This window comes from Molothrus aeneus, chromosome Z, assembly GCF_037042795.1.
Source record: "Molothrus aeneus isolate 106 chromosome Z, BPBGC_Maene_1.0, whole genome shotgun sequence".
Taxonomy (NCBI): Eukaryota; Metazoa; Chordata; class Aves; order Passeriformes; family Icteridae; genus Molothrus; species Molothrus aeneus.
In genome coordinates, this window is record NC_089680.1 from 70,233,311 (window position 1) to 70,255,567 (window position 22,257).

General features: G+C 38.6%; 1 protein-coding gene across 1 annotated transcript in view; it reads right to left on the reverse strand.

Moving 5' to 3' along the window:
• The window catches only part of EDIL3 (EGF like repeats and discoidin domains 3), a 242,611-nt gene that overhangs the window by 14,475 nt on the left and 205,879 nt on the right, over positions 1-22,257 (reverse strand). The window contains exon 10 of the mRNA XM_066569157.1: positions 815-970. Within this exon, the coding sequence (XP_066425254.1) occupies positions 815-970 (156 nt within the window). The remainder of the gene's footprint in view (positions 1-814; positions 971-22,257) is intronic.

The window sequence follows — 22,257 nt, forward strand, 5'->3', positions numbered from 1 at the left end:
TTATCAGACACATCAGCCATCTGGTATTTCAATAAATCCATCTTTTGTTTCAATCAGACAGAACCCTACTAAGACATTTAATAAATAATTCACATTTTGTCATCTTGGTTAACATTTCCCTAGGCGATGCATATGCTGTGATATTTTTCTTAACAGGTGATTATGAAATTCAGGTATTTGCAGTATAAAAGTGTCACACAGTTTAAAGGAAAGGTATAATGAATAACAAGAGAAAAGTTAAATGCTTCCAGGTAAATCAATCAGCAAACCTATACTTTCCCTATGCCTCTCAAACATTTGCAGAGGAAGTCGTGAAACTTTTTTTAATGTTTCTTATTTATTTTATAGCACAATAAAAATAATATTTTCAGTGAGTATTTGAAACCCTAGCTATTAATTTCCAGAAAAAAAAAAACCAAAAAAAAACCCAAAAAACCCCTGTCCAAAATGGCTGGGTAACAAGGATGTGCTTCACAGGAAATCACTGAAAATAGTCCCTACTCACCAAAAAATGCACTGAAACACTTTTTTTTTTTTAAATATACAAATTAACGGCTATTTATACACCTTCTGCTCTAGGGTTAAATGAAGGAATAGCTGTGATTAATGGAGAACTGTAAAGTTTTATGTATTTAACAGCATTAAATCAGGTGCATGGCACTGGTAGGTGTGAATGTCATTGTGATTTGTGACTTTTATCCACCCTGACTCCCCCATGTGCCATCCCCTGGATATGGAACCCAAGGAAATAATCCACAGGCCCTCATCAGTGGCGTCGTCACAACCAAAACACTGATTTTTCTCTTTGCTTTACCTTGTCCTTCTTCTGCTTTTCATCCTGGTATATTTTCCAGTGCTCCCCATCATTGCTGTAAGCAAGCTTGTAGGACCCCACGAACTGGACGTGCCCAAAATCTTTTGCTCCTTGGGTGATTATCCCAGTGATCTTTGTAGGGATGAGCAGGTCAATCTGAACAGAGCAGTTAAAAATTAAAAAAAAAAAAAATCAGAAATGAACAACCAACCAACCAAAAAAAACCCCAAAACCAAAAAACCCCAAGCTCCCCCCCCAAAAAACCCAAACCCCCCCCAAAAAACCCAAAACAAAAAAGAAACCCCAACAAGCACCCAAAAAACCCCAAAAAAGCAAAACAAATTTTTAAAAGCCCATCAAGCTCCCCCCCCAAAATAAATTTAAAAAAAATCCAAAAAAACCAGAGGAGAACATAATTAGAACACTTTCTGTTTCCAGTGTGGTTTTGCAACACACCAAAGCAAAATGGTGCAGCTTTGGTCCCCCCATTGTGTGCTGACACTATGGATAATAATTTACTTCTCCAAGCTCTAATTTCCCTTTTCCCCCCCTTTTTATTTATTTATTATAAAATTTATTTTTTGGTACCACCTAACGGCACAACGTGGAATGATCTCACACCTTTCTCCATTGCGCTGAGTGTCATACATGGCACCCAAAAAAACCTGGTTAATTTACAGTGGGAATGATCTACAGCTAAAAAATATTCCCATGTGCTCCTAATACTCAGAATACATGGCTGATTCCCCAAGTGCCTTTCCATTTCCTTCTCAGTTCTTGAGCCCATGCTTTAGTAAGGCTCTTAAGACATTTTAAGCTATCATGCTCCTTTTCCTCCTGAAATTCCTTCTCACTTTACTCCTTTCTTTCTTTTTCTACCTGAAAAGCTCAAAGTTTCTCATTTCTTGATTTTTTTTTTATTTTTTTTTATTTTATGATCTTAGCACAATGCTTTTTAAAAATGCAAGGCAGGAGTCTTAAAGCCTAATAAAATCTGAGCTTTCAAGTGGTTTCCACGTGAGTCAGCATGCCTGTGCTCAGTTCTTTGTGAACCAGAACCCAACACTGAATGTAACAGATTTGGCCCAGATGCCTTGGATTAAAATGATCAAGAAAGAGAATGCAGTAGCAAAAGTAAATTGACCTAATAATGTAATTTCAGAGGCAGAATGAAGGAGTTGAACTCCCTATCAAAACTGATATTTTCTTGAAATTTGAGAGTATAACTGAGGTTTCGTTCTGTGTCCTCCAGCAATGTGGCGAGCCAGTAAAGAAGAAATAAAAGAAAAGGTGGATTTATTTCAAACAATAAATGGCTGTGAAGCAGCCGGCATTTTTAAAATTGTCCCTTAAATCAGGCAAGAGAGACTCACAGTAAAAATATTACAGTGAAGTGAGAGGAGTGCTGAACTCCAGGAGCGGGTTGATGGACATGTTTTTACAGAAAAAAAAGAAGAAATTAGAAAGTGAAGAAATAAAGAATCTCTGGCTGATGAAATGCTGAAGATCCAGTGCTGGATTTTTAGGAAGCTGAGGACCCCCTGAGCAAACTCATGTTGGATGGAATGTGGGGCTGGGGAGAAGAACAGATGTGCTGTGGAGCATAAGAAATTAATAATGAGGAGAGAAACAGAAACAAACGAGCTTGAGAAGTCAGCTGGTCCTGCTCAGTGCCTTTGAAAGATGGAAATTGGGGTTTGGATTTGTGTCCTCAGGCCGGGCTGGGCAGGGATTGGAGCAGCCTGGGATGGTGAGAGGTGTCCCTGCCATGGCAGGGGTGGCACTGGATGGGATTTAAGGTCCCTCCCAACCCTTCAGACCATCCTGGGATTCTGTGAGCACAGAAGGAAGAAAACAACTGAAAAGTGTAAGAATAGAAGAGGAAAAATTCACTGTTTATTTTTAAGAATGGAATACCGTTTAGAGCAATCAAACAAAGGAAGCCTGGAGATCCCAACATTGGAGAAAAGAGTAGCAAACAACAATAGTAAATCCTCTTAAGGAAAGTAACGACTTAAAAAGTTCAATACTGAGATACCAAAACAGTGAGGGGAAATGTCAGGGTCTGCAGATGGCTCAAGAATTTTGGTTCTGCCGGGGTGAACTAATTTATTGCCATCATTTATTGCCAGTGGCACCCCAGGATGTTCCTGGGAGGCAAAACTGTGTTCTTTTTGTTCAATGGGGAGAGAGAGAGGGACTCAATCAGAGCAGGATCCTGCTTTGGAAGCTTTCATGGATGGCTTGAAGGGACTTTTCTGTTCTGTAAGGAGTGCAGGGGAGCTGGGTTCCACAGCCTAAGTGGGCCCCTGGGAAATGAGCACTGCTAATTAGCGCAAGTCTTTCATGAATTAATAAACACCAGGTCTCCAGACCTTGCTTCCAAATATTTTGGAGTCTAAATGAATAGTCTTAAACAGACTGAACTGGTAAGGAATCACTAATTGGTCCCCACTTTCAGGCAGCTTTTGAACTAAACATTTCAGAGTCAACTTTAGATTCTCTTTATAAATAATTTTGACATTAGCATTTTACAAGTGCAACCTCTTTTTAGCAGAGAATGCTTCTTATACTAAAAATCAATGTCTCTCCTGTTAGCTTGAAAAAATGCATCCACAAAACCAGTTGTTTATTTTTAAAATGTTGAAAGTGAGCTGAGAGGATTTCACAAATATTTAACATGGCCATGACACTCAGAGTACTCCTCATTGAAATTCAGAACAGGGAGAAAAAAAAATTTCTCATTAAGATTCAGGGGATTCCAAAGGTAGAATCACAATAAATCTTTATTATCACATACATCCAGTGTTAATAAAAATGTCCTGGTAATGATTGTTTTGTGCTTATAGGACATATCCAGTGGCCTTGCACTCTTGTTCAGAAAATTATGTGGGAAGCTGGAAGGTAATTTGGCTTTGCTCAGTTTTTTTTTTGTCAATAAGACTTATATAGAACTGTGTAGAATATGTGTGTGTGGGTTTTTTTGGAAAAAAAAATGTGAAAAAAGAAATAATGAATACATAGACTCTCCTTAGGTCTTGACAATACAGACAACACATATTGCTGGAGATGAAGGAGAAGAATACAGGATATAGCACCAGCATTTCTGTCTCGTATTTTAGCATCTAATTTACTTATTTATTCATAAGCAGATGAAAAGTCTTCAGGCAAAAAAGATCATTATTTAAATTAAAGAAATACAGCTTTTATTCTGTAGCCTCATTACCTTCTACCTTGCTTTTCATTTTTTGTATTGAAACTACTTTAGAGCAGAAAGTTGAGGAGAATTTACACCACCTTCTAGGTAAAACATCTGCACTAAAACAGCCTAAATGAAAGTCATAACTTCCCATCAGGACACAGAACACTTTCATTCAGTTAGTGCAGCTTGCAAGTAACAGGCAATCAAACAAATTACCAGGGAGAGAAGTTGAATTAAGACACAACCAGTGTGTACCCTTCAAAGCTGAATGTGATTAACAGGATTAGAATGTGACTCTGGCTTTTTCAGTGCAGCAGAATTTAGAAGGAGGTAGAGGCAATTAGTCTGCAGCTGAGAGGATCATTAGCTGGTTACAAGGAGAACCATGGTCTACAGTTAATGTACATTTCTACAAGCAGCTGATCAAAAGACAGTTTAGCATCTTGCGTCTGAAAGAAGCCTCTTGGGCTGTAGCTATTCCCTTTTCCCACCTTGTTTCAGATGTTACAGACAAATTCAGGGTGGTTTGGAGGAGAATTAATTTAAGGAGAGCACAAAGATGAGCACACCTGAGCGTGGAGCGTTTCTAAGGAAGCACTTGCACGGATGTGCAGCACCAGCTCGTGGTGTTGGTGTGCTCTTCATGGGACGATCACCAGAGATTCCTTGCAACCTCAGCCATTCTCTGGTTCTCCAACACATGGCAAAACCCAACCAGGCTGCCCAAAATCCCAGAAACTGGAAAATAGGCACATTTATTCAGCATTTACACTGACAGCCACCACAGCAGAGCAAGAGCAGACCTGCACCACTGACACCACAGAGCAGGGCGTCTGCACAGCTGTGGCTGCAGGGCCCCCACTTCCAGATACCCTGGGCCACCTTTTCCAGCACATCTTTTGGCTTAATTTAACCTGAAGGGAACCCATGGTTTGTGAGGATAGCCCATCATGTGAAGCAGTGCATGAAAAGTGAAGGTGTCTTCAAAAATAACACACTCCTCATCAACCTGGCAGTGTCAAAGGAGGAGAAAGAACCCCCAGGATGCAGGGAGTGCCAGGCTCTGTTTCACGGTGAAGATGATGGTGAAATGCCTCACTGTGACTTTCAGCTGTTCATCATTTCAGGAGTATTTAAAATGTTCAGTTAAGTCCTGTCTTTATGCAGACATTGTGGTTCTGTTCCCAGTAGAGCCAATCCTATGTTCAGTTTTCTTGTAATTTTAGACATGCCAGTTTTTCTCAAAGGTTTTATTTTATTTGCCTTTGTGATCCTGTACACTGCATTTTATTGTTTTTGTTATTTCAGGTTTTTTGGGGTTTTTTTTGGGTTTTTTTGTTGTGTTTTTGTTGTTGTTGGTTTTTTTGTGGGTTTTTTGTTTTGTTCTGCTTTGGGGTTTTTTTTGTTCATTTTTTTGTTGTTGGTGGTGGGTTTTTGTTTTGTTTTTCTGTGTGTTTTTTTGTTTCTGTTTGTTTGTTTGTTTGGTTTTTTTTTCTTTTTTTTTTTTTTTTTGTGTTTTAATCACTCATCAGATAACACTGATGAATGCTGGGCGACCTCAATCCACTTGGCAAATACAAAATCACTGGGATCAGAAATAAAGAAACCTGGATCCAACGAATATGACAACTGGAGGGAGGCACTGCCAAGGTGGGGACAGTTCTTACCCTTAAGAGAGACTGAAAAAAAAGGCCACAATTGTCTCCAGCTGCTAATTCACCAAAGTTCAGACCTGGCTGTTAAATATCCTGATATCACAGTGAGGCCTCAGGTTATTTTGGGATGCTTAAGATAATGGCTGGAGCTCATGGTTGGACACCAAACCCGACCGATGTGCTTTCCAAGTAAATAAATGAAGAGTAAATAACTTGTCCTGAGCCTGTTATTTACTCTTTATTTCAGACCTCGTGACTGCCTTGATTTTTTCCAGGGTGAGCTGGCACAGACAGAGCTGTTACCTGTACCTTAAGAAAAGGAGGGGCAGGATTGCAGTCCTGGCCACAGCACAAAGGCAGAAACGCAGCTCTCCTCATTTTATTGCATCAGAGGAAGGTGCTTTGCACTCTCCTCCATGCCCAAAATCTGGATGTAAAGGAAAATTAGTGCTGGTACGCTATGCTTGCTGTAGATGTGCAACATCTGAATGTTTCTAAAAACAACTCACCAGAAGCTCTCTGTTTTGAAAACTGAAACTCAGCATTTCAGGATTTTTTTTTTCCTAAAGCCTAAATATTAAACCCACAAAAAACCCAAACCTCAAACCAAACCCAAATTATAATCCATCATGACCAATTGGATCTAAAAACTGTTATGGGGAAAAAAACCAACTGAGCAACTAGATGCTCTTTGTAGAGAAATCTAATTTTCATCACAGCATCTTCCATACCAGAGAAGTTTTATTGTGTAGTCTCTTAAATATGTATTATTAGGGTAAATAACTAATAATGTAACATGAAAAAAAAAAAAAATTATGACAGAAAATGAATTGCTCTAGAAGAAGCCATAATAACTTAATAGAAAGCAGCAGTTTTTAGCATTTTGATCAATATTCCACTATACAGGGTTTTCATGCTTCCTAGGCAAAAAAAAAGAAGAAATAAAATAAAAAGTTTTTCATTTAATTGGGTATGTATTAGCTATTCCAGCTGCCATATGTTTAAAATTAAACTTCTTCTCAAACCTAGCTGGAGATGGGTTGCTTTCAAATAAAATAAGACAGGAGAGTCACTCTTTTTCTCCTTTAAAAATGTGGATTTTTTTTCTTTGCTGTCTTCTTTTTCGCTTGAGCTTACACCTTCAACATGATTTTAACACTGTGTTGCTATATTTTCAATGCCTGTAGTCCTCTGGGCTAAGATAATAAATACTGGTCTTATTTTCTTATTGCTCTTAATTGCTTTTCCCTCTGAATGACTTTATGGCTGCAGTAACTGCAGTGAAGAAACAGGTCAGGAAGAATTCCATGTGCCATCAGCTGTCTCCAGTACAACTTAAAAGTGATAAATTGGAGGATGAGGCCTGTTCTTTGTAATGTCCATGGACCATCAAAAATACCTCTCAGGACATTCTGTTGAAAATTTTGGAGTGAAACCCACAACCAGGCTGAAAACTTACTTTATTTCCACCAGCAACTTCTTAAGTAGCCATTACTTCTTAAAAAGTACAGATTGTGTGAATCCTTCCCAATTTACATACTCAATATTCCCTGTTATATAGCTATTACTGGAAAAGGAGGAAAAAACCCAGCTAAATTACTATAATATTTTTTCAGCATTTCAGTAAAAACTGAGATAAAACAGGTGTATTTGATCAACTATTTGGACATTTTCAGAGCAGTATCTATTTACTGCAGGCCAGCTTTTCATAACTACAATTTAATAGGCTGTGAATAATCTCATTTCACTGGCATTTCAAAAATTAGATATTAAAAAAAAAAAAAAAGGAAGAAAAAAGGAAGAAAAAAAAAGAAGAAGGAAATGTTGGGTCCTTGAAGGCAGATGATGTGCTGTGGTTGTGTCAGCACCTTGGTAAATCCTGTGCCCACAGCATACATGAGGTAATTCTGTTTTCCTCCTGATCCTGCAAACCAGAATGAATTCCACAGATCTGGATTAATCTCACAACTTATCAGGGATCACTCGCAAGGGAAATGTCAGCACCAGGTATTTTAAGGTCTGAAGTAAAAGAAAATGCAGAGTTTTGACTCGATAGCATCAGTGATGATTAAATCCATAACTTTTTCTCCTACCACTGGGTATTTCACATCTGTGCACGGGATATTCTCGCTGTAATCATGATTAGAGGATTTCTGAAGAGATGACACAGTTGGCTGAATTAGTTACCAACAGCCAAGAAAGCACTAATAAAACGTCTGTCTCTCTGCTGTGGGACACTCAGAGCCCATCAGCCCTTGAGGATGCCAGGATATTTAAAAATAGCCCATTAAATTACCAGTGATTAAGCGGGCTTAGACATCTGGTGGAGCTCGGAGAAGCCTTTGAGCTGCTTTAGTGCACTCCAAGAGCTGATAAAATCTGGGGCACTGTCCTTTGTGAGGTCAATCACTTGGAATTCTTGTGGGAAAGCCAAGGGCAGAACAAAAATTAGCCATTAAAATGAAGCAGGGAGAATAAAAATATGAATATGGTCACGACACAGCACACTGACTCTGTGTTATGCTGCTTTTCTGTGAAGCTCCTCGGCTGAGCACTGCTGCCAGCAGTCCCAGCACCTATTTATGGACAGAAATAGACAAGGGAATGAGAAAAGAAATTTAATTTACGTTCAGTTCTTTATACAATAGCCAAGAAGGCAAAAATTGCGAAAAAAAATTGCATAATCCTGTATGATAATGTGAAGTAGCTTTATTTCTGGAAGATATAATCTGGAGTTCTTGCTGGACTTACAATAATGATTGTGAGAACTTTTGATCAAATTTGTTGGGGGTGAAAATATAGCACAGAGAAGAACAATTACACACTTGAAAAAAATTAAAATACTGACTATTTGTATTTCTGCTCGTCTTACTTTTAACTTTAAAATTATGTTGAGATGATAGGGTTGTTCCACTTTCTTCAGATATAGAGAAGAGTAAGACAGAGTGTTGATATAGAGAAGAGTAAGTATGATTGTTGCCTCTTTTTATTTTATTAAAATATATCTCAAGTTGTTGAGGAAATGCATCAGTAAGAATTCCTGCATGCCAGTGTTCTGTCCCAGTGGAGATTCCTCAGTTTTCTGTTAAAGAGCATTACTGGGAATCTCGGGTGCTGGAGTGAGTTAAACAGCAGCAAAATACAGGGAAGAAAATTTGAAATATAAGCAGAGGAAGAAGGAAATTCGTGTATTTAACCATAAATTTCAGAATGGCACTTGATAGAAATGTGAGCTCTAGGGAAGTTTACATCTCATAGCAACATTTGCAAAGGCAGCTAGGAGAAATATGGGTGTCCTTGCTTGCGTTTTTCTTGGGTTTTTGGAACATTATGGGTTTTAAATGGAAATCAAAGGCTGGCATTGCAATGCCTGGGAAGACAAAAACTCTTCCCTGCAAATGAAATATCACAACTTCTGCTTGGCTTTCAGCAGAGAGGATGAGACAACAGCTCTTGCGGCAGGGCTGATAAATACCTTTTTACAAAGTGTTGGGATCATAATCTACACACAAGCAGCTCATTTTGTTTTTAAAATGAAAATTAATGGTGGTAATATGGAAGTCCATTATTTACCTGGTTGCTTCCCCCCGTCCCCCCCCCTCGGGTAATTAATAATGTTGCAAATATTTTCTGGAGCACATAAAAATGTCTCAATAATGTATGAGTATCTGGGCTACAGATCGATGAGCAGAGTGAAGATAAGCTTGCACACCAGATACTGCAAAGTGACTAATAATTAATATAACTACTGAACTGTTGAAACACTAACGAAAACCTGCCTGTAAGCAAAGCTAAGTCTGCCTAGAAGATAAGTGGGGTTAAGGCTGGAAGTTTCTCCTTGTGTTTAAAAGCTCTGACTGCATAATTCTTATTTTTGTAGGAAACGTAGCCAAGACAGCATCACTCAGCCATTGTTTCTAAGAATGACTTTGCCCATCTGTCAGCAGGGATTATTACGCATAACCTTTTCCATACAGCAGTGCTGCTGTAGCTATACACTAAAAATGACAAAAAATGACAAAATTGTGATACTAGATTTTGAAAACAACAGCAGCAAGCCGGGTTGTTTTTGTTTTGTTTTGGTTGTTGTTGGGTTTTTTTTGTTTGTTTGTTTGGTTGGTTGGTTTTTTTTGGGTTTTATTTGTCATTTTTTAAATTTTTTTGTGTATGTGTGTGTGTGCTGTCCTCTGAAATGTTAAGGCAAGCTTTTATTCCCGCCTATGATACACTGTTAATAACCAGCACAAAAATATAAAATGGATGCACTATATTGTAGAAAACAGCTTTGGGTGCTTTAGCCAGAGAAGTATTTTTCCAGGTTTACAGAAGAAATCAGATTTCTCTTCCCTTTTAGGGTGAACGTCTTGTCACTTCAAGGCAATAATCTCATAATATACTTTCCTGAATGCAATTAGGAGGTCTATTAATCTTCATTCTGCAGGACACAGGAAAGATTATCTGCTATTAGTCAAAAGGACACCCTGGAGCCCCTGTTGCAGAGCTTGGTAAATAGACCTCTGGTCAAAACAAGCCTGGGCTCTCTCCTGGCAGGACAGACCCAACCCTGGGACTGAGCTTTGATCTGGCACGGGTTTATTTCCTTGGCTTTGCAAACCCCCGCAAGGCCACGGCTGATTTTGGGGATTAATGCTCTGCTGAAAGCCTTGGCCAGGAAGAAGGGAGTGTTTAACCATGAGTTTCAGAATGGCACATGGTAGAAATTTGGGGTCTGGGGGAGTTAATGTGTCACAGCAGCACTTGCAGAGGCAGCCAAAGACACACGGGTGTCTTTGCTTGCGTTTTTCTTGGGATTTTGGCGCATTGTGGGTTTTAGGTGGAAATCAAAGGCTGGTGATGCAACACCTGGGAAGAGAAAACCTCTTCTGCTTTCCCAGCCTGGCAGTTGAAGAAGGAGTCAGAACTCTTCTATTCTTGTTCTCAAGGTTGCTTATTGTTTCTTATCTATACGATTCTTTCTCCGACCCGCTGAGGTCTGTTCAGCAGGTCGGGCAGAGGCACACTGCCCGTCCTTGGGTGGTGTTATTTTTTTATACTAAAAACTGCGTGTTTGTTATTTACCATAACTTCTCAATACCCATTACCTCTGTTAGACAGTGAGCTTCTACTCTAAACCAATCTAAAAATGCCAACATCACCGCAGAAGATGGAGGCCAAGAAGAAGGAGGAGAAAGGCTGGACACACCCAGATTCCTCCATCTTGCCTCCTGAACCCCCATTCTAAATACCCCAAAAAAATCTATTTTTCACCCCATGATAAATTCACTATCATTTCACTTAAACTCTTTTGACTTGTAATTCTTCATATAAAGGTTGGTAATTGTTTTCCCATGGGTCAAGACCAAGGGCACAGGGGTCTTGGGCTCTGTGCCAAGGTCTCTGAGCCCCCTGGGCAAGGGCTGGAGCCCTCCAGGGCAGCCAGAGGAATTTCCTGGGTTCTGACACTTCCCTACAAGTGAAATATCACAACTGCTTGGCTTTCAGCAGAGAGGATGAGACAACAGCTTTTATGGCAAGACTGATAAATAATTTTGCAAAAAGTGTTGGGATCATAAATGGGCTCATCTAACGCACAAGCAGCTCATTTTGTTTATGAAATTAAAATTAATGGTGGTAATACGGAAGTTCATTATTTACCTGGTTGTTGTTTTTGTTTGTTTAGGCCTTCAGCTAGGTGGGAAAATATTTTCATGTTCCCCAATGTTAAAAAAAGAAATAAACAAATCTCTATCTCCTGTCAGAAGTGAAAAAAACCCTCAAAAATGCAACAAACCAACCAAACCCGCTAGGTCCTCCCAAAACTAGCAAACAAACAAATGCCCCCAGACATAAAAAACCCCATAAATATTCTGAGATAAAAAGTGAAGTATTTTGCTTTTGAAGGAGCTGATCTATATCTTGTCCATTAGGTCTGCTGGGTTCAGGTTCACTTTTAGTTCCCAGGGGTTAAAAAGTAGGGCCATGAGAATGGACTTCAAAATTCCAGAGAAAAGTAACAGCTGAGTAACTTGTACCATTTTTAACATATATGTATTCTATTCTTAAGCCTACATAATGGAGGTTCCACAAAAAATGATTGCCTGGGATGAATCATAAAAATTTTCAACAAGAAACTTGGATTAAATCAACTCTCAAACAGTTTAAAACCAAATTTTAAACTAGAACCCACGGACACAGCAGCAGCCAATTCAAAATGCCTTACATTAAATTAAATATTAACTAAAGCTTGTCTGCAACCAGACGTTTTGTATACAGAAGTGTTAAAAAATTGATTTTTTTAACACTTTTAAAAATTGATTTTTTTCTCTGCAATGTGAATGTCACTTTTCATATAATTAAAAGGTTGATCCTTTTAATAGTGGAATGAATTTCTATAGAAGAGATTTCAAAATTATACATGAAGTTCTTTCATTTTCAGAAGAACAGGCCTGAAAGTTGAAATACGAATGCCAAAAGTAAAAATATGACTGTCAAAATATTTTAAAATTAGAAGCAAATTTGAAAATTCTGGATTTTCACCTAGAATGTTGTCCATGACTTTTCATATAAATAAGAAAGCACCTCAATTGTAACAAGATATTTTAAAAATAAAAATGACAGCTATTCCATCCTTTGTACTGTTAAATAATTTATCAAAAGAGCTCTGATTTTTTACTGCATAAGCAACAGGGCAAATCAATGCAGACAAACTATTTACTAGACTTATTTATAATCTTCTAAGTTTGAAAGAGAAATTTACACAGAAAACTGGAGGTGGGCATGGAGTGTGGTGGTTGAAGTTTTGTCTATTTTGGAATTAATGCCTCTCCCTGTGCCTCAGTAGAGACATCTTCCTTATGGAAGTGACAAAATTTCTGTGAATGACCCCTAAAACTCCTATCAGCACTCAACACTAACTTTTTAAAAAATATTTTTTCTTCATTTTTTTACAATTTATTCACTGTTTGCACCCTAACCCAGGTGGAAGCACGAAAGGAATGCAGAGACATAAATAGATAAATACACCCATCTCAGCCTTCCATTCAACATAGAGCAGAGTCTTTAAATTTTTCTTATAAAGTTGAAAGTTAGGATCTGGCTGACCAAGGCTGAAGTAAAATACCTAAAGTGATGGTTCCCCCAAAAAGAGCACTGGATTAATGACTTTCTGGGTTATAGGGAAAAAAAAGATGAAAAGAAAAAGGAAAGGGAAAGGGAAAGGGAAAGGAAAGGAAAGGAAAGGAAAGGAAAGGAAAGGAAAGGAAAGGAAAGGAAAGGAAAGGAAAGGAAAGGAAAGGAAAGGAAAGGAAAGGAAAGGAAAGGAAAGGAAAGGAAAGGAAAGGAAAGGAAAGGAAAGGAAAGGAAAGGAAAGGAAAGGAAAGGAAAGGAAAGGAAAGGAAAGGAAAGGAAAGGAAAGAAGAAAAAAGAAAAAAGGAGGTTGTGTTTTTCTCAACTCAAACACAACCATGAGTAGGTTCCTGCACATAAAACCTCCATAAGCCCTCCTGGAACACACAGAATGCACTCAATGAGTCTTAAAGGCCTAATCTTTGAGTGGAGATTTAAAATCCTGTTGTGAATAGGTTAAAAGTATTAAATAATACCACTATTTCTAGTATAAATAACTATACATAGGTTTCCAACATCTTGCTTGCTGCTTTCTGCAATTGAATTAATAAAGATTTAGATAGAAACAAATTATAGGCCATTTTCTTGCTGAGCAGGTTAGTGAAAATGTTTCTTATTTAAAGATATATTCCAAACTTCACTAGCAGTACTTAGACCAAAATTAACTGCAACCAATATTTTTGAAAAAGATGAAAATATGAAAATTTTCTTGAATCAAAGATAAAGTAAAAAAGAAATGCACAGCTGTGGCTGGAAAAGTGTAAAACATCCTCTCAGAAACATAACTGTTTCTTACAGTCAGCAGGGCTGGATCCCGAAGAAAGTAATATCTGAAAGAAAAATATTTGCAAATTCTATATATGCATAGACCCACACAACCCCTGCTGACATCTGGTCCAGCTAACAAAGAAGAGCACAGAGAGGGAACTCTGCTTTGCCATGAAACAGCACAGAGATAGGAGGTGATAAATTATTAACAAAGTCGAAATCTTAAAAGTTTTGAACGCCAGCACATGGAGAAGTCTGTGAAATCACAGCATAAGAAACCTGAAAAGAACATATTTTCAGCTCTGGGCAATGTGTTTTCCTTGTAGATCCATCAGATATTTCTTGCCTATTTCTTTGTTTTGCTTTGTTTTTCCCTTGTGCTCCTTTCACAAAGATTAATCTTTTAAAGAGCTCCTGCAGCCCTTGCTCTGTCAGGTGGGTATAAGTCTGGTTTACCAAAACCCAGTGTTTACCATCAGAGTGTCTGCACTGCTTTGGAAAGCAAATTTCACAGTCAAACACAATTTTGAAACCCAGAATTTTTCAGTCAATTTTGAGCACGTGGGAAGTGACATATCCACTGTCTTACTACAAGGGTTAAAAAAATTGCTTTAGGTGTACAAATCAGAGAAATAAGCTAGACTATCTACCAATTGCATGCTGCAGCAGAAATTCTATATAAAACCATGTGTCAATGAAAATTAACTTCCACCAGAAAGCAAGAAACTACATTGTCAGGCAGACAGAAATAAAATATCTTTGGCTTCTTTTTGCAGATGCATTTTCCATCAAGAATTCAAATAAAAAGTTATATTTTCTCCACTGCCTGTAAGTAGGTGTTTGTCACTCATGCATTGCAGTTCCATGGAGTGGACTGTTCCCTGAGGATTTGCTCTGTAGGCAGCTGAAAATAGACCCCTTTTTCTATAACACAAATCAGCAGTAATTTGTGTCTTGCAGTAGATTATTGTGCTTATGTCAGGTGACTCAGTGGAAGTCATATTTTTAAAATTTGCTGCGGTATCTGATGGTGAAAATGTTTGCTTTTCTCACAAAAAACTGCATTAAAAAAAAAAAGCATGGGGGCTAATAGAAAATTTATATATTTTGAGCAACATCATCTTTAATATTTTTCCTCACTGACTGATTCCCAACAAGTCTTTGCAGAAATGCCTTGCCATCAGCCTTGCCTTTAACCACCTGCCCAGGGTACACCTAGGGGGGATAAAACTGCTGTGTTTTCCCCAGATGTCACCTTAAACTAACCAGACTTCAAGGCTTTGTGGAAGTGAGGGAGAATATTCTGCTCAGAGCCAGCCCTGCACTGCATTTCATCTGGGATGAAAGTGCCTTCATTTTAGCCAAAAACACACACAAAAAGGGCTCATTAACCTCCTGAACAAGTACCAGGGTAGTTAATCCCACAACCTCCAAAAAAAAAAAAAAACCCAAAAAAACCAACAAAACCAGAAACCAAACTTGGCTTTCGGCATATGGGTATCAGAGATCCTGACTTCACAAGGAGTTACAAACTCAGTGAACTTGACCTTTTTATATCACAGGTCTCACCCCAAGGCACAGATCATCCCCCAGGACTTCTGGGTGAGATATTCCAGTTTTTTAATTCCATTTCTTAAAGCTGCAAAGACACTCATGAGGCAGAGGAAGCTTTTCCTGCAGATATTTTTGATTTTTATGGCAGGGGAGGTTTACATTGGGTATGCTGACAAATTTCTTCACTGAAAGGGCTGCCCTGGTGGATCCCCCAACCCTGGAGAGATTTAAAAGCCATTTGGATGTGACTCTTGGGGACATGGGCTAGTGGTGGCCTTGGCAGTGCTGGGGGAACAGTTGGACTTAGTGATCCGAGAGCTCTTTTCCAACCTAAGTGATTCCCTGAGTCTTTAAACACTTGATTTAGAAATACCTTGTGCCTCTCCATGGAATATGGTCCATACTATGAAGAGCAACAGGGCAGACTGGGAAAAAAAATTCTACTATAAAAAGCATTGATTTTCTTAGTAGAAAGCAGGTAGCTTGCTCACAGCAGTGGGTGTACTTGTGGCACTGTGGCTTAAGTAAAAATATCCTAAATTCACAACAAACACAAGTATGGCAATATTTTACCTGTATTTCCAGGACTACAAATGCAATCAGGCTGTATGGATGCTGATATTATGTTTTACATTGAGTAGTTTATTGTAGAGGTTGAGATGATGATCACATGATGGCTGCAAATTTTGAACTTTGATTTGAAAGAGATACTTGAAGGGCAGGAAAGGGGCTTTTTGGAAGGATCAGCAGTGCCAGGGGGGAACGATTTTCCACTGTCAGAGGGCTGGCTGGGATCTTGGCAATGAGGAATTGTTCCCTGGCAGGGTGGGCAGGCCCTGGCACAGGGTGCCCAGAGCAGCTGGGGCTGCCCCTGCATCCCTGGCACTGCCCAAGGCCAGGCTGGGCACTGGGACACTGGGAGGTGTCCCTGCCATGGTGGCACTGGGTGGGATTTAGGGTCCCATCCAATCTAAACCATTATATGATTCCATGATTCCATGTCCTGCTGGTGCACAAGAGCATAAATACCAGAGGCTAAAACAGAGACCAGCATTCAGGCTTTTAAATTTATCTCTCCTGCATTCCTTAGTTCCATTTTTTAATTTCACATTCAACTGCCAAAGAGGACCTTCAAGAAAAAGGAGATGCATTTTGCTTGCCTGAGCAACACGAGTTTGAAATGGGCAATGTTCTTTTAGGAATGAAACAACAACAACCACAAAAACAAAACAAAACAAAACAAAACAAAACAAAGCAAAACAACACCAACAAAAAAAACCCCAACAAACCACGTAATCCCTTCCATTTTCCTGGGACACCTCACAGAAAGCCCCCACTGGCTGAGGTGGCAGTGGAATTATCTGCAAGCAGCAGCCTGGATATATTTTGATTGCCTGGGAGCCAACTGGAGTCTCAACACCTGCAGGGTCCTGAAAGAGCTTTTATTTCAGAGAGCTGTGAGCTGGCTCCAGCTCTGGACGGCTCTGGGTGGGAGGGAACCCTGTGGAGATTCCATAAGTGGCTTCAGGGTGAAGAAACATCAGAGGTTTGCATGGTACCAAGGAGCAGAATGCACCCCTGGTGCTACACCAATTACTCATGCAGGGTGGATGGAAAACCCAGGCAGAAATTCTTGCACAAAGTTTTGGAAGAGAAACACAGATTTGAATGAGGGAATCTTTCAGTACATTTGGAGATTTGGAGGGGCCTCATTTGTGTTCTGGAAGTCCTTTGTGGTCAAAAAAAATGTTATTTTGTTATAGAAATAGTCATGTTTATTTCTAATCTGTATCATCTATCTCTGTCTCTCTTTCTATCTCTACTTTTACAGCTATGTCTGTCTCTATTTCTATCATCATCTATTGTTATCTTTTTCTCTCTCTCTCTCTATCATTTATTGTTGGAATCTGAAATACCAGGAATTCTCAAAACTTTGGGCCTGTAAGCCAAAGCTTAGATTTAAACCCAGGATTTGATCTACGACATTGGAAAAGGCTCCCAAACTGAGGTGCTAGAAGTGAGAACGTGGATTTATAGTTTATAGCAGAGACACATTAGGAAGAAGAAAGTTTAGAGTTTTAGAGTTTAAGATCTAGAAAAAATAAAAGTAGTTACAAAGGTAAACAAGAACTTTAGGATACGGTACTGTAAGTTTATGTCATAACGTGATTGGCTAAAAAAGCTTACACTGTAGCATGGGTCCATAAGACAAAATATTTGAGGATTAGGTCAAAAACATAAATATCCTTATTGAAAGTGTTTTATTGGTCAATAAATACTTAAAAAATCTTGTAACTAAAGGTCTTGTGACTTTCTGAGCTATGCAGTGAAGAGGTGAGCTGAACTCACCCTTCCTGACTATACAGAAGATAAGAAAAATAAACCACATAATCTAAAAAACTCAGAGATCCCATCTCTAACCCATTCTAAATTTCTTCAAAAATCCCCATAATTTATATCTATATTATCTATTTCTATATTATCTGAAGATTTCACACACACACAGAGGAATATGTACTTACACATATTCAAACAAACATACTTAAAACACAGGTAATTTTTTCCTAATGGTTGTCCTGATCTGTCAAGTCACTCTTGAGTTTACATGTGCATTCTTCCCCAAATATTTCCTAATTTTATTTTCCTTTAAAATTCTGAGTTCTTTGCATACTGATACCAGCCCTTACCACAGCACTCTGTTCCTCCATGCCAGGAAGAAATATATAGGGATTTGTATGCTCTCTAGAGAGGTGTAAATTTATTTTCAATAAATTCAGCTGCAATTAGGGGGAATTAGAAGCAAATTTCAAAAAGAAAAACATTGCTGCACACAAGCAGGAAAAGTGAATTTCTTGGAGAAGAGGAAATCAAAGACCAGGAGATGCAACGCAGGTGATATAAGTAAAAATTGAAAATAAAAGTATGGGGGATGTTGTGGCTGTTGTATCTGAGCCATCTATAACAAAGAGCTCACACCCACAGCTTGAGAACTTTTATTTTAGTGCCAAGGACATATTCAGTGACATCAATTCCCTAATGATTTTCAAAAAAACCCCATGTGAAATATTAAAACTTTTATTGACATAATTTTAATTTAATCTGAGGTTGATGTTTCCTTCTGTAGGCCTGCACTACCCCACTGGCAACCAGAAATATTTCAGTGTTTCCTGAGAGTAGGGGAAATTAAGGATGTGATCTTCCTGTTGATGGCAGCAAACCTGTCAGCTGGCCCCATACGGAATATCCATTTTCTCTGCAAACCTTGTCTCTCCTCACTGATGCATGCAAGCGATGTGTTATTTGTTATACACATCAATGCTCCCTCAAATATTTTTTTAGAATATTGTAGGAATAGCCCACAATATTCTAAAAAACTTTACCATTGCTTCCTGCACCATTTTTACACGCACTTACCCTTACTAACCAGTATGCCGGCTTTTCTGAAAAATCAACAAAAATATTTTGGGTCAAAAAAAGACAAATGAAGTTTTACTGGGCACTGAAAAAGCCTTTAAGCTGTTCTTTGCTACAAGTTCTTTGCTACACTTAAGTCACGTGTGTCTTAAATTTGCCACTGAGACAGAAAGGAGGGCTCTGCATATGGAACAGTGTGTTTTATTTGTTTATGGTGTCTCAGGCTGCATATCAGAAGAAGTCAGGCTTATTTCTGCACAGCAGATGAAATGTAATGATCCCGGAGAAATATGGGACTAACCTTTCTGAGGAGAAAGCACTGAATTAAAATAAATGAGATGGGACTTGCCAGTATTTTTTATGTACCACTTAATGTAGAGCTCTGCAATATATATTTTTATCTGCACAAACTCCTTCAGGAGCCAAGCCTTTTCTAAACAGAGTATCAAATCGATATGAAGCAATGCCACATATGGTTTTTTTCCCTTCCTAAATGCTGATAATTTTATCTGCACTAAATTGTACCACTCTTGTTTCAAGGGTATATCTGCATGCAAATAATTCATAGCTATGTATGTACACAGCTGATGTGTTGCCAGACCATCCCAAGAAATTGCAATTTAATCCATGGCTAAATAGAAATAGCAACACTAAAAAAAACCAAAAACTATAGGTAGATCACCCATGTTTCAGCTTGACTCTTTCCCACAAACTGATGCAAGGAACCGTGAGACACAGAAGTTCTTCTGCCTTTGATCTTAAATTAGTGTGGCTTTCGTGGGCTCCAGAGGGGAAAGTGTTGTGTCTTGCTCTCTCAGTTCCCACGAGCACACAGATTAGCCTTGCCTGTCTCTCGTTGCACTGCCTGGAACGATGCTGGGAGCTGTTGCAGCAGCTACACCACCAGTGGCAGGCAAAAAATATAAAGGTTAAGCTTCTCACAGCTGCTCAGTTAGGAGTATTCTCATCAGACTATTTGTTTCATAATTTGTTTCCAAAACTGATTTACTACTGGAAGGTAGGTGTGCAGTCACCTAGACTTCTTCATCCATCTTGTAATCTGCTTACTTATCTTAAAAATTAAACTCTGTGATTTTTTTTTTTTACTCCACTGAAGCATAAAACCAGCTCACTACTTCCTAAATGAAAGTATTTAAAAAGTGCTGTTCATTATTTTTGGTTTACTGCTTAAAATGTAACTCATAGCATGTTCACCACCATAAACCATCCCACAGACAGCTGATTACTTCAAGCACCCACCTGAATTTAAATACAGGTTAGGAATGTGTTGACACAGCCAGGGATTAAATACATAAAACTGCATTTGGTCATTACAGTAACAAATACAAAAGAGAGAGCAGTTATCATGCAACACTCTGTAATTGGTTTCCCTGACATTAAATTTGAGTTAATGCTCAAGCTTCTCTAGTCTCATAATTTGGTTCTTTCTTGACATATAAATTCTAAATGCATATGGATGCAGAATATTAGAGTTTTGACAAGTCCTGCACCTCCAAATCTGGTGAAACCATGGGAGGCAGGAGGAGAGGTGGCAAAGATGTGTAAATGCAAACCTCTGCTTGTTTTCAGGGGATGAAATATCCACAAGAAAATTAAATCAGGATGTTGACAACACAACTCAGGCTGCTGCTGTTTTAAGACAGCACAGTTATCTTTATTTGAATTATTTTTCCAGGCAGGTAGGCTATATTGGATATTTCTGTAGTGCGACTGACTGAATTTTTAAGCTAACAGGAGTCTGGTACCAGTGATACTTTTAATTGCAAAAGTGTTTAAAAGATTCTGCCCTTTTTTGTCTTGGAAGTGAGACACTTCTATTATAAAATCAATATGCACCTCAGGATACCCTTATCAGCTCACTAAATCCCACAATTTTGGCACAGTAGACAGCAGTGCAAAGGTGTGGATTACAGCTATTGAGCAAAATCTCCCCATGAATTCGAAAAGAAATACAGACACCATTAGTGACAACATTACCACCCCTGGGTAATTCTGGTTTAATTTTTATTCTGGCAGGGTGACCAGTGCATGACTGCTATAGAACATCCAATCTAACGTGCTGCTTCAGATCAATGGGTTTGAACACCATGTGAGGCTTCAGATGGATCCTGCAAAAACAAGTCACCACTTCACCCCTTGTGATGCAGCTAATCAAGAACAGCTCATTAGGTCTTGCAGCATACTTCATCTTAAGTGTGCATAAAAACTCAGCAAAAATAAAATGCAAATGCAGTGACGGTCTCACTGTGAAAGGTTAAATATTTTGACAAGTATTTTGGCTTTTTTAAAAAAAATATTTGAAGTTATTTGTCAATGTATATATGTAATCTATAATTGACATTATTTTTTTTGCCCAGAGAAGCTGTGGCTGCCCTTGGATCCCTGGCAGTGTTGGAATTTGGGGCTTGGAGAACCCTGGGATAGTGGGAGGTGTCCCTGCCATGGCAGGGGGTGGAAATGGGGTGGACTTTAAGGTCCTTCCCAACCCAAATCAGTCTGGGATTCTGTGAAATCAGTAAAAATGTACCTTTTGGAACATATGTGCTAATTTGGAAACCTGTACAATAATTGGCAAAAAAATAAATACGGCAAAAACATTGAGTTCTAAAATAGGGTATCTAACCATTCCTTCAAGCACTAACTTGCATCACCCACGCAATATCCATTGATCTGCTGTACAAATTAAACCACCACAGGGGGGAAAATAAAAACCAGACCTAGGAAAGTATATCTTACAGGCAAAATTCCTCCTCCTTCAGGTGGTAACAAGAACAGACAACAGAGAAACACCTGCTTGTTCTTTTTTGGGTGGACAGGTTCTCATTTCCATGCCAGTTTCCTGGTGCCTCTTGGGCTCCCTGTAATGTTCCCTCACAGCAACTGCAGCAGTTTTTATTGCTATGATGCAGTGCCAAGCATCCAGGGTTCCCTCACCACTTTTTAGCCTAAATCACTCATTTTTGTTACTTGCTGAAAGCCAACACAAAGTGCTTTCACCTCGACCAGGGTGCAAAATCTTTCACCCTCTGTTACCAGCAAGAGACTCCTGAGAGTTCTTGCAGCAGAAATTGAGGCTCTTGTTGCACTCACATTTTAAATTTTTGTTTTTTCACCCTGCTAACATCTGTAGTGGACAGAGCCAATTATGATCTATGCCTTGGTTACTTACCCATCAATGTGCCAAAACTATGTTTGGATGTTACAGTAAATTAAGTTTTTTGTACATTTTTTGCTACCAGCATTTTGTCTGTTCTCCAATTATGTATTTAAACCAGGCTGAAAACTATTGCCGTTTGTATAAATCAAAGCAGCTGTCAGTACTTTTAAAATCTAATTGATTATTAGATTTTAACTCTCCAAAATCTATTAGATTGTAACTCTCCAAAATTCTTCTGTGAAAAACTATTTTCTGTCTATCTACACAGAAATTTTCAATTCTTTCATGGAGTGTAAGCTCCTCTGTGCAATTTTACTGCATAGCAGAAAGAATATTGTGAGGATCACTTGACACCAAACACACATAATGGTAATTTAAGGGGTTAGAAATACTGATAATGAAGCAATTATTATTAGGTAATAACATAAAATTTGTCATTCTCCTGGCTACGTGCTTAATTGCCATGTAGGTGATTCATTCCATGGTGAAGGTATGTCAGCCATAAAATGGGAAATACTGCAGAGTGCTTGAGATGAAAAATGCAGGA